This window comes from Pelobates fuscus, chromosome 6, assembly GCF_036172605.1.
Source record: "Pelobates fuscus isolate aPelFus1 chromosome 6, aPelFus1.pri, whole genome shotgun sequence".
In the NCBI taxonomy this organism is placed as follows: domain Eukaryota; kingdom Metazoa; phylum Chordata; class Amphibia; order Anura; family Pelobatidae; genus Pelobates; species Pelobates fuscus.
The window spans coordinates 300,709,408-300,724,900 of NC_086322.1; the positions used below are offsets into that span (position 1 = coordinate 300,709,408).

General features: G+C 41.2%; 1 protein-coding gene across 3 annotated transcripts in view; it reads right to left on the reverse strand.

Moving 5' to 3' along the window:
- The window catches only part of LOC134615159 (cadherin-like protein 26), an 86,191-nt gene that overhangs the window by 7,585 nt on the left and 63,113 nt on the right, over window positions 1-15,493 (reverse strand). For all 3 annotated transcript variants that reach the window (XM_063459614.1, XM_063459613.1, XM_063459615.1), the window contains exons 4-15: window positions 14,685-14,843; window positions 14,223-14,370; window positions 13,621-13,787; window positions 13,379-13,507; window positions 12,966-13,151; window positions 10,642-10,913; window positions 7,070-7,212; window positions 5,493-5,726; window positions 4,295-4,516; window positions 3,611-3,741; window positions 1,362-1,418; window positions 783-845 (exon numbers count right to left, since the gene is read on the reverse strand). In XM_063459614.1, the coding sequence (XP_063315684.1) occupies window positions 783-845; window positions 1,362-1,418; window positions 3,611-3,741; window positions 4,295-4,516; window positions 5,493-5,726; window positions 7,070-7,212; window positions 10,642-10,913; window positions 12,966-13,151; window positions 13,379-13,507; window positions 13,621-13,787; window positions 14,223-14,370; window positions 14,685-14,843 (1,911 nt within the window). The remainder of the gene's footprint in view (window positions 1-782; window positions 846-1,361; window positions 1,419-3,610; window positions 3,742-4,294; window positions 4,517-5,492; window positions 5,727-7,069; window positions 7,213-10,641; window positions 10,914-12,965; window positions 13,152-13,378; window positions 13,508-13,620; window positions 13,788-14,222; window positions 14,371-14,684; window positions 14,844-15,493) is intronic.

A 15,493-nucleotide genomic window follows, 5' to 3' on the forward strand; every position in this document is an offset into this window, starting at 1 on the left:
TGTATCCCTGCAATGGTTAAAGTGGAAGGAGTCTATATGTGCAGCTCTGTGCCCCCTCTTTAATCTTACAAGAGCAGATTTCAATAGAAATTGGCACTTTTAAATAATTTAACCTAGTTTCATCCGCCCTCCCCCACTTCTAGCTGTTAGACACCAGGTCCTATTACTTCCTGGTTTGGTTAGCTCAGTGGAGCCAAATTCAAGAGGCAGCAATTATCTGGAGCACATGGAAAGATTGGACAGCCACAGAAAGTCAGGTTGGGGCTTTTTTTTTTTCCTTCTTCCTGGGCAGTGGAGTGACTCATTAACCTGTGACAATTTAATATCAAACTTTTTACTTCCTATAACTTTTCAATAGCTTCCTTCCACCATAACTACCACTAGATGTTTACAGCGCTTGGATTGTCTCTGTAGGGTGGAAAGTGCATGCGAATGTGGCAGAATTCTGAACACAACCCGTTATTCACTAAAACTGTGGCAAAAATAGTCAGGCTGTAACTACAGTAGAAAATGTTCCAATCATCAATTTTTACCACCAATTAGCAAAAATCCAAAGTTTAGTGGATAACCATGTTAGCTGCCATCTGCTCTATATTTCATAGAGTGCATGTAATTTCACACCCCTTTACCCTTCCAAAGTCTACAAATTCCTTTAACGGAATTTTAACATTGTCCAGAGTGTGGTAAGAACTTAATATAATATACAAAATCTCCTCCTGGACAGCATAACCCCAAAATATGGCCTGATCGACAGAGCAATCTTTATTACAGCAGACACTCACTCTTTCCCAGAATTCACTCTGCACCCGTTGCATTGGAGCAGGATGTCCAACTGCACCTTTATCCTAAAAAATAAATAAATGAAAAGCCGTGTTAAACAAACAATGAGTGTTTTAGTATGCCTTTATTAGCTTTTTACAGCCTGTCTATAAATGGCGCTGGTTTGCCCAATGTGTGAACCACCTGTAAACACTTATAAATCCACTTTAATTTAAAGTGAAAATGTAAACGGTATGTCGATATCCGATCACTTTCACGTATGTAATCATTGAGATTATACATGAATTTCAGGATTGTAGCAAACCGCAAAATGCAGAGCTTGGCGGTTTTAGCCTCAGATTTCAAAGTAGTATAAATTTTCCAGCTAATTTAGCCTCAACTTTGCCATTAGGCTTTTAATACAATTCAGAATGTGTGAGTTACCTGTGCAACGTGTCACAGAATATGTTAACAAAGTGTAGATTAAAAGATCATTTTATCTGTAAAGACTGCTTCCTGCAAGAATAGGGACATCATGCTATTCCAATACGCAATGTGCCATAATTCCAAGTGTATGCATGCACTCGGTGATAAATGCTTACCTTGGTCATAAACTCCATATTACCGTTTCCATTGGCAACAAGTACAGCAGGGCTTGTCTGTAAACAATCACACACACATCAGTTTAGATCATTGATACTGCTGTGTCGTCATTACAGGGCTAGAGGAATGGCTGCAATGTAGGTTTCAACATGATTGTAGTGAGCCCATAAAATAAAAAAAAAATTCCCAGTTGTGCCCTAGACGCACAAAGCACTTCATATAACACTAAAGAAAGCTGTGACGAAAGCACATTCATCACTGGGATTTGGAGAGGCCTGCTCTGCCTCTTGCCCTGTGACTATGGCCCCAGGGAAATATCGCCCTTTAAAAACACTATTTGGGCATATTGGATTTTAAAGGCACTGTTTCTGCCCCTTGGACTTTTAACTGGAACAGATTCAAACATGTGGCGGCGGCCATTTTAAATTGTCCAGCAGTGTTTTGCCGTTGAGTGTGTGGAACTGTTTTGGGCATGGGACCATGTGCACGGTGGGGCAAAAATAAGACTTCCAGGAAATTCCTGAACCCCTGAACCGATCTGGGGGATTTTTGGATATGTTGTTCACCCAGATCGGGGCTATCAGGAGATGTGTTGTGGGGATGCGGGGATATGTTGTATTTTGGGGTACTTTTTGGGGTTTGTAAAAATGAATGTTATTTTTCTGCTTAGAGTTAATTGAGTTAGCCCATTGTCTTTGTTAATTGTATCACAGGCAGAGGGCAGGGCTGGTGTGCTGTATGTGGGAGTGTCGGACATTGTTGTATTGTTCTGATTGGTTTGTGTGTCTGTGTTCCATTAGGTCCACGGAGTGTGCCTCTGGCTTGAGGAATTGTATAAATTGTGAGTGCTGGCTTGCATTAAACAGACTTGTTCTACCCTTCATGAAGTCTTGGCTCATGTTTGGGGGATTGAAGAACTACACTCTGGGGATTGCTATAATCTCTATACTCCCCAGAGTATAATCACTAGCTCTTGTAAGAGCTGTTCCTGTTTCGCTCTCTGGACTAAGGAGAGGTTCACCCACTGGAAGCTGGAGCCTGGTCTTGGGTCCAGGGTGGGTGGAGGATGGCGAAACCCCAACCAAGCTGCGGCGGTTAGTGGGGTTTGCGGTGGTTATGGTGCTGAGTGCTGTGTTGATGGTCCTTGGCGAGCACTAGGAGCATCGTTCGACGGAGGCACCCACTCGTGGTGGCAGGCGGTCCTTCACACATGCATGTAACACTTCAATGCCTTCTGTGGGGTTATTTAAACAATGTAGTGTTCCTTTAAGGTATCACAGACCCTATCCACAGTTCTTAGCACTTCCAGCTATGTAGGAACATATTGTAAGATGTGAGCCCTTTGGACACTCTGCTATTTTCCAGTTAAGAAAACAAGTTTAAAAATAAATGTAAAAGATGGCAGTTATTGTGGCTATAGACCGCTGCAGTGCCAGATCAAGCATGTTTTCCTGGAAAGTCATCACTGCGGCATGCCAACAGGCGGTATGTGGAATCCATTCACTGCGGCATTCCGACAGGCGGAAAGTGGACTCCATACACTGCGGCACGTAGACTCCATACACTGCGGCAGGCGCAATGTGGAATCCATACACTGCGGCATGCCGACAGGCGCAATGTGGACTCCATACACTGCGGCACGTAGACTCCATACACTGCGGCAGGCGCAATGTGGAATCCATACACTGCGGCGCGCCGACAGGCGGAATGTGGAATCCATACACTGCGGCACGCCGACAGGTGGAACGCGGAATCCATACACCGCAGCACACCGACAGGCGCAATGTGGAATCCATACACTGCAGCATGCCGACAGGCGCAAAGTGGAATCCATTCACTGCAGCATGCCGACAGGCGCAATGTGGAATCCATACACTGCGGCACGCCGACAGGAGCAATGTGGAATTCAATCCTACAAGAAGTAAAGCAATTCAATAATCAAGAAAAGATTCCCAAGCAAATCAGTTGAGTTTTCATTTTTCTAGGGGGAGCAGCACCCTCAATAACAAACTTCTTGTTAACACTTGCAAGTTTTTTTTTTTTTTTTCTTCTGTTGGATCCCCACATTTAAAAGAATTGCAGCATATGTTTGTGCTATAGAAATGACGACAATAATAAAATATTGTTTAACAGTGTGAAGAGAGGTGATCTATGACCAGGAGAACCTGATTCACTGCTAGGCATCCTTACATGGTGTGGCCCTAGACTAGTACACTGCTCTGTGATGGTATTCAAGCTGTGGATTTACCTGAGAAAGGACGCTTCCACCCTCTTCGTTATACTTTATCAGAGTTTGGTTTCCCTCATCATACGGCAAGAAGGCTCCACGTTGCTTCTTCCCAGAGCTACACACAAAGCACATTAGCAGACATAGGGCCACTAATGGAAAGTCAAACAGAAACAACAGTGCAATTAGATCCTTGGCACATACTCAATGGTAATCTCTTGGCTGAGGGATATTTTGGCGCCTGCATGTACTCACTGGTGGTCTTACGGTGGAGGGTCGGTGGGATATTGGATTAAGGCCATGGCATTTACCCATTGGTAATCTCATAGGGGTGTGGGTGGAGGGGATGAGAGGCTCTGCATGAACCCACTATTGGTTTTGATTGTGGGGCAGGATTAGGATTTCTGCAGTCAGCCTTATGGCTGGGGGAATATTAGAGATTTGGGCATCTACAGCAACCACCAGTAATCTTGTGTCTGGGTGAAATATGGAGAACGGGTCTATATACAGGAACTGTTTGAGGGTGTTTCAGTTGGGGGGCAGAGAAGGAATGTCACAAAATTGTCTTCATCTTTACGCATGAGGTGTACACAGGGGCAGACTGACTAGCAGCCATCTTTATCTAGGTAGTCATTCCAGAAGAGGATTACAGTTACACATTAATCATTCCCATATTAAACAAACTGAACAAAAAGTAACACTTACACAAAAACAGAAGTAAGGCTGCGAATATAATTCCAATAGCCCGTCCACCCATGTAATGTTCAGGAGGTTTCATCTTTTCGCAGGTTACCCCATCTGGACAGGCACAAATCCGGACATGTAGCGTTTGCGTGCTGCCAGAGCCCTGTCTGTCCAATATGGTCAGAGGCACGGTGTAGTTCCCCCGTGGCATATTCTGAAGCATTGAGAGTGCGACTGAATCTCCTGAAAATAAGGAAACAGGAATGTACACTGGGGTGGCAGAAAGGCACAGAATCTAACGTGACACTTCACTGCCAAAATACAAATGGCTGTTTAATAAATGCACCCCATACATCCATTTAATTATAAATTTTATTTTTTGGTGGTATATCTGAAACCAGCTTGTAAAAGCTGCAGATCATGTCTGCAACCTTTACAAGCCCTCCCCTTCTTACCCGCCCAGACTTTGTGTGGCTGTCCAATCACAGACTTCCCAATACAGCTCAATGAGAAGTCTTTACAAGGCAGGTGCTCTTGGCAATTACTGCATCTAGAGTTTAGCTTAACTGAGCTAACCAAACCAGGAAGTAACAGGACCAATTATCTGATTGACAGCCAGGTGGATGTAACAAGGTTAATTTGTAAAATTTACAATTTCTATACAAATCTGCACTTTGATTTATGTGTGTCCTCTTTTATTCATGTTACACTTTAGCAAACACTGTCTAACTGCAGATTAATGTAAATGACTGAAAGATTTTTTTCACAGTAAACCACAACCCCCCCGCCCCCACAAAAACAACTTCCCCTACCTTTTGTATATACATCATTTAAAAACAAATCTATTTCCTTTCCACACCTGATGTAAAAGTATCTACAGTTGCAAACAGTGTCAGCATAGTTCCTTTTTACGGATTCATAGATGTGACATGTTCAGGCACTGAAAAGCCCCAGAACCACATTCTCCTTTCTCGAGAAGCTCTGAAGTAAGGGTGTGAAATGTTTGTCTGATTTTCGCCCAAGCATGTCACACTCATGTGTTTTTTGCAAGGTGCAATGAATATATCTTTTTTTTAAGAACTCATACCAGAAACAAAATCCACTCCATGTCTCCAAAAGCTGATCCGCAATATATTAAAAAGTAAAATATAACTTCCATGAACAACCCTCCCATTCACACACATTCCAAACACCAATATACATAGGCATTAAAACCAACCTGTGCTCCTTCCAACTTTCCAGGTCTCCTGTAAAGCTCGAGAAGTATCCCCTAGTTCAAATGTGAATGGCCCCGAGAAAGGATCTATGTCGCTGTCCTCTGCCTTCACAGTGAATGGCTGCTTGCTGAGACTCTCGCACTGTTCCACGTACGGGGTAACTAGTTTTGGTATGTTGTCATTAAGGTCAGACAAGTAGAGACTCACAGTGCTGCTTCCTGTTTGTGGCGGCTCCCCTGGACAGAAAGAAGAGAACGGTGTGGACACAGTGCGCAGTATGCCACAATCAATCTTTACCACGGCTAGAATGGCAGAGGTTGATTCATCATTCAATATTTTTTCCTGGTGGGATTACTTAAATATATTCACAACGCAGAGAAAACTGGTTTAATTTCATTGCACTTCAATGCTGCTTTATCTTTTTGTGTCCTTGCCCCAAATGACATTCATGGCTTGGCCCAGCAAGCTATACTTCATTGGGAATATTAACTCAGTGATTTTTAAGTGTTCCATAATGAACAGTAACATTAATTTTGCAAACACATAAATTAGATTATTTGCAACTATAAGGGGCCTCTGCTGCACTGAGACAAAGTGACTACAGTAAACTTACGGGGGGCTGCTCCTTGTAGAGCCTGTTGCAATCACTGAAGACCCACACAAGTAACAGACCAATCTCGTTAAAATCCAGATGATATTCCTCTTTTTTGTAAATAAAGCTCCAAAATGATATGGAATGTGTCCTAATTAAAGGAACACTATAGTGACCAAAGAACTTTAGCTTAATGAAGCAGTGTTAGTGTATATGTGATGCCCCTGCAGTCTCTACCATTTAGGAGTTAAATTACTTTGTTTATGCAGCTCTATGCACACCTCCCTTCATTTGACTTGCGCAGCCTTGCTAAATACTTCCTGTAAAGAGTCCTCTAAAGTTTACACTTACTTTATTGCACAGTCTGTTTAATTCAGAATTTCCTTTCGCCCTTTATTATAAGTTTGCTAGACCATGCAAGAGCTTCCTGTGTGTGAATAAAGTTAAATTTACAGAGCACGAGATAAACATTTCTAAAGTAAGGTCTTATTAAAATTGATAAGACTGCATGGATACAAAAAAAAAATAGTTTCTAAATGGCAGAGATTTGAGAAGTAAGACTGGAGGGGCATAATCTATAGACAAAAACTGCTTTACTAAGCTAAGGTTGTTTTGATGCTTATACCAAGTATGAGGTACATGAGGTCACGTGTGCTTCGAGAATCAGACACAGGTGCTCAATGCAAGTTCCTAGAAGAGACCCACCAAGTGGGAATTGTTGTGATCCAGCTCTCAAACAAAGAACACGAAAGGAAAATGTGGTACATATAAAGTAGGTAAAGTGTGCACTGACTATCGGCACACGTGATTCATGTCATTGACTGTCAGCACACGCGGTTCAGGTTACTGTGGGTGGAGCGTACACTGACTGTCAGCACACGTGGTTCAGGTCACACGTGGGTGGACGGCACACTGACTGTCGGTAGAAGTAGTTCATGTCACTGTAGATGAAGTACATAAATTACTGACCGTAAAGGTGATTCTTACCATCATCAACAGCAAGTACGACGACTGTATACAAGTTTCCCTTAACTTCTGGAGATTCACGGTCCAGTACTTGCACAGTTTTCACTTCTCCAGTCAGTTCATCCACAGTCACCCAACCTGCAGGATCGTGGCCTATCTTATACCTGTAGATGGGTTTTAGAGTTAAAAGACAGAAAAAATGAAAACCAAGTATCGCGTCTCTGTGAATTATTTATAGTTATCACCTCGTTCTATATCAGACAGTTTTGGAGCGATTAGAGACAAAAATTGGGTTTTCCATGGTACCCAGACACTGCTCTCTCCTCTGACATATTGCCAATATGGAACTTATCCATACACATTAACATCCATTTCATCCAACCTGGACAGTGGTGATTGGCTGAGAGCAAATTAGCCCAGCACTCTCTCTGCCAATTATTTCCATCTGGGTTGACTGAAAATGTAAGTGAGAAATATTCAGCATGTTCCACTATACAGGGAGTGCAGAATTATTAGGCAAATGAGTATTTTGACCACATCATCCTCTTTATGCATGTTGTCTTACTCCAAGCTGTATAGGCTCGAAAGCCTACTACCAATTAAGCATATTAGGTGATGTGCATCTCTGTAATGAGAAGGGGTGTGGTCTAATGACATCAACACCCTATATCAGGTGTGCATAATTATTAGGCAACTTCCTTTCCTTTGGCAAAATGGGTCAAAAGAAGGACTTGACAGGCTCAGAAAAGTCAAAAATAGTGAGATATCTTGCAAAGGGATGCAGCACTCTTAAAATTGCAAAGCTTCTGAAGCGTGATCATCGAACAATCAAGCGTTTCATTCAAAATAGTCAACAGGGTCACAAGAAGCGTGTGGAAAAACCAAGGCGCAAAATAACTGCCCATGAACTGAGAAAAGTCAAGCGTGCAGCTGCCAAGATGCCACTTGCCACCAGTTTGGCCATATTTCAGAGCTGCAACATCACTAGAGTGCCCAAAAGCACAAGGTGTGCAATACTCAGAGACATGGCCAAGGTAAGAAAGGCTGAAAGACGACCACCACTGAACAAGACACACAAGCTGAAACGTCAAGACTGGGCCAAGAAATATCTCAAGACTGATTTTTCTAAGGTTTTATGGACTGATGAAATGAGAGTGAGTCTTGATGAGCCAGATGGATGGGCCCGTGGCTGGATTGGTAAAGGGCAGAGAGCTTCAGTCCGACTCAGACGCCAGCAAGGTGGAGGTGGAGTACTGGTTTGGGCTGGTATCATCAAAGATGAGCTTGTGGGGCCTTTTCGGGTTGAGGATGGAGTCAAGCTCAACTCGCAGTCCTACTGCCAGTTTCTGGAAGACACCTTCTTCAAGCAGTGGTACAGGAAGAAGTCTGCATCCTTCAAGAAAAACATGATTTTCATGCAGGAAAATGCTCCATCACACGCGTCCAAGTACTCCACAGCGTGGCTGGCAAGAAAGGGTATAAAAGAAGAAAATCTAATGACATGGCCTCCTTGTTCACCTGATCTGAACCCCATTGAGAACCTGTGGTCCATCATCAAATGTGAGATTTACAAGGAGGGAAAACTGTACACCTCTCTGAACAGTGTCTGGGAGGCTGTGGTTGCTTCTGCACGCAATGTTGATGGTGAACAGATCAAAACACTGACAGAATCCATGGATGGCAGGCTTTTGAGTGTCCTTGCAAAGAAAGGTGGCTATATTGGTCACTGATTTGTTTTTGTTTTGTTTTTGAATGTCAGAAATGTATATTTGTGACTGTTGAGATGTTATATTGGTTTCACTGGTAAAAATAAATAATTGAAATGGGTATATATTTGTTTTTGTTAAGTTGCCTAATAATTATGCACAGTAATAGTCACCTGCACACACAGATATCCCCCTAAAATAGCTAAAACTAAAAACAAACTAAAAACTACTTCCAAAAATATTCAGCTTTGATATTAATTAGTTTTTTGGGTTCATTGAGAACATGGTTGTTGTTCAATAATAAAATGAATCCTCAAAAATACAACTTGCCTAATAATTCTGCACTCCCTGTATACATATACAAAGGAAAGTGAACTGGGGGGGGGGGGGGGGGGGGGAGAATGTAGATATTAAAAGTGATTTTTATTGCAGAATTAGAATTGTTTGAAATACAAGCACAGCTTATTCAGTAGATAAACACATTTTTCTGAATATGTTAACACTTGAACTAAAAGGAATATGATTTGCCAGTACATATAATAAGGCCGCCACCCCTCCCCCCCTCTCAAAAAAAAACCCCAATGACAATCCAAACAAAGCATCAATATAAAGAGAACATTTTGTCTCCTCTAATCCTCCTAATGATTCATAGCACCGAAGAGAGAGAGAAACCAATCACTTCCATTAGAGAGCCAGTCCAGACTCAGGAGACCCTCGTATTTGGTCGCTGAAGTGCTTTAGGGGTGTTTAGTCCCCCGTAGTCCTGTTTTATTAAAGTATCTATTTCATGAGACGCAGCTTTAATAAAAAAGGATGGCAAAGCCCCTGGCGGTCAAGCCGACATCCACAAGGGCTTCAGCTATCAGTAGGAGAGAGCTATAGTTCTCTAGCAGTGAGTTTTTCCTTAAGGGCCAGTTTTCTATGTGAGACGAATCTGATTTTATTCCTTTTCATTTAATTCCACTAAGTGTGTTTATTGCCTTTAGGGCACGTCTGGCCTGCAAGGATGTGTTTTCATTCTGGTACTGAGATTTCTGTTCACACAAGAAATTGCAGTGTAAAGGTTTCTAGATGTCAGATGTTGGTCTCTACTGAGAGGAGAAAATATAAAAAATAACCATTTAGTGGCCAGATTACAGGTATACACCAACAGGGTTTTTTGGTAAAGGGAGAATTCAAAGTGAATTTCAAATTTAAAGTCAAAATATCCAAACTGAACAAAATACTCTAAATCAGACATACTTTTGGTTTGGCTACTATGGACTTGGATGCTGTGATGGGGAAGGGGTTGCATCAAAGGAAACAGAAGTAAGAATGAATTCATCATTTCGATAAAAGGTTAATAAGAAACCAATGCAGTTTAAATATAGTTACATTTTCAGAATAATTTACAGAGGACAAGAACAACTCAATGACCTATTTTATAGCAACAGGATTGAGCCCGCAAGCAAAACAAAACTAAAACCCTTTTCCCTAGAGTCAAAAATGCACAGATCTTTTATCGGAGAATTGCATCCTCGGTACCTTCTTAGGATTTGAATTGTATTCCAGGATTTGCCTGTCTTCAAGGTACAGGAATTGCAATGATTTGAGACTTTAAAGTCTTTCATAAAAGTCACGTTATATAGGTTTTAGAAATATTAGGATGTTTAAATATATAACCACCATGCTATGAACATATCCATTATGGTTGGAAAAGAACATATTCCATCTCAACTTTTTTTTTTTTTTTTTAAATGAAGAACTGGCTTTGAAAAAAAAAATTATTTTCCCTGCAATTTTTCCATCTCCCACTATAGCAACCCAGATTAGGAGAGGGGGGTATTAGGAGAGGGGAGTATTAGGAGACTGAGAGTCACCCTTGGCTTTCCATGAAAGCTGGCCTACCTGATTTTGTTGGGCACTTTGTCTGGATCGGTTGCATTGACCTTTGCAATCACAGTCCCTGACTTCAGACCTTCTTTCTCTCGGACAGTTTGACTTGGAGGATGGAATATGGGCGCGTCATTTATGTCTTTAACTAATATATTGATAGTCCCATTGCTTAGCGCAGGTGAGGTACTAAGCCGAAGTTTTGTCTTATCGCACACAAATAGAGGCTCTTCATTTTCAACAGATATTTGTAGTGTTTTGTAAGGAGTTCCTTCAAAGTCCAAAGGCTAGAAAAAACAAAATGAAGTGACATCAAGTTCCCAAAATACAAGATTCAGCCCTATTCCCAGTAAACTGCCTTTTAATGCAGTCCCGGAAAACGCTACCATGCTTCTCTGGTATGGTCAATGCTCACATGTACTTAGATTATTAAACAAGTGGGTTCACATGGTAAGGGTATCACTACTTACAGCCACGGTTTGTGCTTCCTTCCCTATAGACAAGTTTATACTCTGCCATTTCAATCAGATGGTCTTACAGAGAAGACTCTTCTGCCATTTCAATCAGATAGTCTCACAGAGACCATCGGATTGGTGTAGATTGGCGTTGTGCCATGCATATGCACAAGCCTCCCAATGCTTCCCTATGAGGAAATATTGGATTGGCCTCCAAATTAACTCCAATATCATACAATCTGCTAGTGCTGTGCTTGTGCTGAGTTCCATGAAGCCTACTGTGCTTGCCAACATGCTTCCCACAGAAAAGCTATGAAATGCAAGAGCCACGTTAAAGAGTCTGACTGAAGAGACTTCAAAGCAGAAACATTACAGTCAAGTATTTGTCTTTGAATTAATTTCTTTTTGTTTTCATAATGTATGAAAAAGCGAGTGGGGGGTGATTTTGTTCATGTCTGAATGTTGCTTTAAGCTTGGAGTTCTGGCTGTAGCACACAGAGGCTAGCCATGCACAAGTGTTGTGCCCAAAAACAGGCAGCAGGGGGAATCAGAGAGCAGAAAATACAGCTTTTTAACACCAATAGTATACAATATGAGGTTTATTAAAATAGAAAATTCAGGTAAAACCCCTGTCTTTGACTGCAAAAGTGTAATAAGGAAATTCACTAAATGCAGTTCAGGGTCAATGCAGAGACTGCAGAGTTGTCTAGGTTGAAAACAATCTAAATTCCATTATTTTATGCTGTTGATCTAAAAGAAGGCAAAAGAAAAAACAAACAATTTATAATGCCACGAAAAGGAGAAAGACATTTCTTCTTGAATCCATTATGGCAATCATATTCTCCTTACATCCACAACCTGTTTACACACAGAACAATGATATCCTTGAATAATCAGATTTTGCATAAAAGCATCCAATCCTTTTTTAAATGTATCTATAGAATCTAATAACACAAACTCTTTAGGTAGAGAATTCCACATCTTTATTGTTCTTTATGTAAAGAACTCTTTCCTCTGCTATAAGTGAAATCCCCTTTCTTCCAGTCTCAAAGGGTGACCTCTTGTCTCTTGCATATTCCTGCTAATGAACAGGTCAGCAAATAGCTTGTACTGATCCTGTATATATTTGTGTAGGGATATCGCATTCCCTCTGAGTTGCCTTTATCTTTACAAACAAATCAGTTTATTTTCTTCTCATAACTAATGTTTTCCTTTCCCCTTAGTAGTTTTGTATTTTGCCTCTGCAATATTCTTTTTTAAAACCGTTGCCCAAATTTGCACCACATATTCGCTCTCACTTAGAAAAAAGCAGTATTGACAAATAAAAATGTATTTATAAAATATATCACCAGGATGGATACAACCTGTCAGAATACCTTCCAGTTTGTCAGATCTCATGCTGAATTTATTAATATAGAAAGCATCCCGATCCTCCTCCTACAGAGCGCCGCAATTGTGAGATGACCTCCCGCACACTTTCCAATCTTCCCCAAGCCTAAAATCCTTTAAGAGATCCCTCTCTACATATCTCAAAACAGAATGCACGTGTTATGGTTGATTATATATTTCCTACCTGTTCTATGTTATGGTTTTTATATATTGTGTATTAATATTGTTTTGGGATTTTATTGTACCCTATTGTATCAATGCTTTGTGGACCCAGGACATACTTAAAAACCAGAGAAATCTCAATGTATCTTTCCTGGTAAAATATTTTATAAATAATAATAATATTCCCCAGCATTCATATCGGACATGTATCGCCTCACGGCAGACATTATGATGTCAGCTGGGTAACCTAGTCTGCCATGCTCTGTCCTGGCTATCCACAGTATTGTCCCCTACCTTTGAGGGCAGAGTTCTTGTAGGATGCAATACACTTACCTTAATGATGTCCAAAACTCCTTCGTTTGTTATTGGATCGGTTGTAAGGTTGTAATTGTTATTCTCGTTTCCGGTTAATAGTTTGAATTTGGCTTGCCATGCAGGAGTATGAGGCAAATCTTTATCTTCTACCTTTATGCGCAACAGCTCCTTTATCACTTCTCCCTCCTTAACAGTTAGGTTATACTGTAGGGGGGAAAAATGTGTTATTTTACTTGCTCTAAAAAGTGGCACCTCACAAAATGACAGTACATCGCATGCTCTGAAGCACAAACCAACCTCAACAAACATAACAAAAAAAGTCTAGTGAAGCGTTTGCTATGCAATATTCGCAGATATATGCGTGCTTGTTGCAGGGACACTAAATGGCACCTTTGAGTAAAGACTGCCAAAGTAAAGATAGATAAACTTACGTTGGGTGTGGGAAGCATTGGCAAGTGGTTATTCCCATCTTTGATTTGTAGAATAACTGTTGCCGTGGAAGACAGTGATGGTTCCCCACTGTCACGTGCACCCACGATTATCTTGATCACATTGGCTGCCTGGAAGATAAAGACGGAACCTCTCAGTTTCTGAAAACAAGAGACACCCACTCTGGGAGGAGTTTAATAATGGCAGTAAGCGCTTCCTTTACAGGTTGCTTCACAGCTCGTACCTCGTAGTTCAGACAGCCCTGTCCTCGAATCAGCCCATGTTTAGGGTCAATAGTGAATTTCACAGAGGGGAGCGCAGGCATTACGGTTAACACACTGTAGGTAACCTCTGCGTTTGGGGTGCCTTCCTTGTCATAGTCATCTGCCATTACATGCATAATTGGATTATCTGGTCAGGAAAGCGGAAGAAACAAAAGCTAAAGTCACATTAATGTTGTCAATCACAATCAGTGCTAATTTCATAATTTTCATAATCCAAGGGGGCAAGTAGGTACGAGGTTGGCATTTCTCCCTTACAGGTAGAGTTAACAAATGAGAGTGGGAAAATGGATTGAATACCATATGATTATCTAGCGGGGAATGACAACATTGCATATCCAATACTGGTAATTACATATATAGATGCTTTTGTGCACAGACACACAGTACAACCACAATACTTCAAGTTAATAAATGACAGTATCCTTTATTTTTTTGTGGATTTTTTTCTCAGTGTCTGGTGAGTCTGTGTCTCTGATACAAGTATCTCGCAGCCCTTGTACTCCTACACCCTCTAGTTCAGTTTACACATACTCCCCATGGTAGATGCCTTTATCAAACTCACCGAGATTCCCTGTTTCTTTCATGGAAATTTCATACACCGGTTTGGTGAAGACAGGAACGTTGTCATTCACATCCTCCACTTCGATATTAAAGATTAGAGATCTGTCCACTATACGGCCCGTGGATCTCTCAGCAGCATCAAAGCAGATCTGTAACAAATTCAAACATCCCCTTTGTTTTCAAAGAATGCTGGATTTAGAGCCAGACAGCCATAATCCAACAGTCAATTAACCCTTCACTGTAAGTCGAGCAGTGTTTGCATTTCCTGGTAACTGTAACATCTGGTAGGGCAAATATCTCTACAAAGAAACCTCCCACTGGGAACTCAGCTATCACCAACTTAACAGGGACGTTCCCAGGTGATGGGATAATGCTGTAATTGTGTGCATTACTTGGCTAGGGTTTGAGATCACAGTACCCCAGGGGGTTTTGTATGAGAATGAGAGATGTGTTTTGTATTTACCTCAAATAAAGGCGTCTTCTCCCTGTCAATGGTTCGGTGAACAAAGACACGGCCAGTCTGGTCATCAATGGTGAATAGTCCGATCTCTGGAGCCACATCCACGCCTGGACCACTGATGAGATACTTGATGGACATGTTGACTGCTTGATCATTGAAGAGCTGCAAATAATGCACAGTTTAGCACTATGACAATCATGGTTTAATATATAAATATATTTTACTGAGATAACAAATGGTATTGGTTTTCTAGTAACTCACATCCATTATACCCAGCATTCTACACTCCAACCCAACCGGCGGAATAATTCTGCTCTAAAGCGCTATCCGCGGTTTATTACAACCAAAACAAACATGCATGTCATATCGGAGATACATCGTCACTTAAATGAAAACCTTGATGAAATGCAATCAGCCATCGTAACGAAAATCCAAACCACATCGCAAACAAAACAGGTTTTCAAAATGTTTTATGCAATTCCTTGGCGTGCTTATATTGCAGATCCCAACACAGTGACACAGAGGAGAAAGCTGTGCTTATTGGTAACAAGTGCATCCCCCTTAACATCCCAGACAGAGCTTTGGGATTTTGTTCTGAATAGTTCACAAATGAGAGCGATGTTCTGAGTGCCTGGGATAACAGACTGACATTGACACATTTAAAATAAAATAAACCTTTGTGTCATCTTATAGTGGGTGAGAAAACAAACCAAACAATCCGTGCTTTGTATGTGTGCAGAGACTGCCGAAACTCCACTATATCAGTGGAAAAGCCAAATCACAGGAAAATATTCCCATGTACAGTACAAATC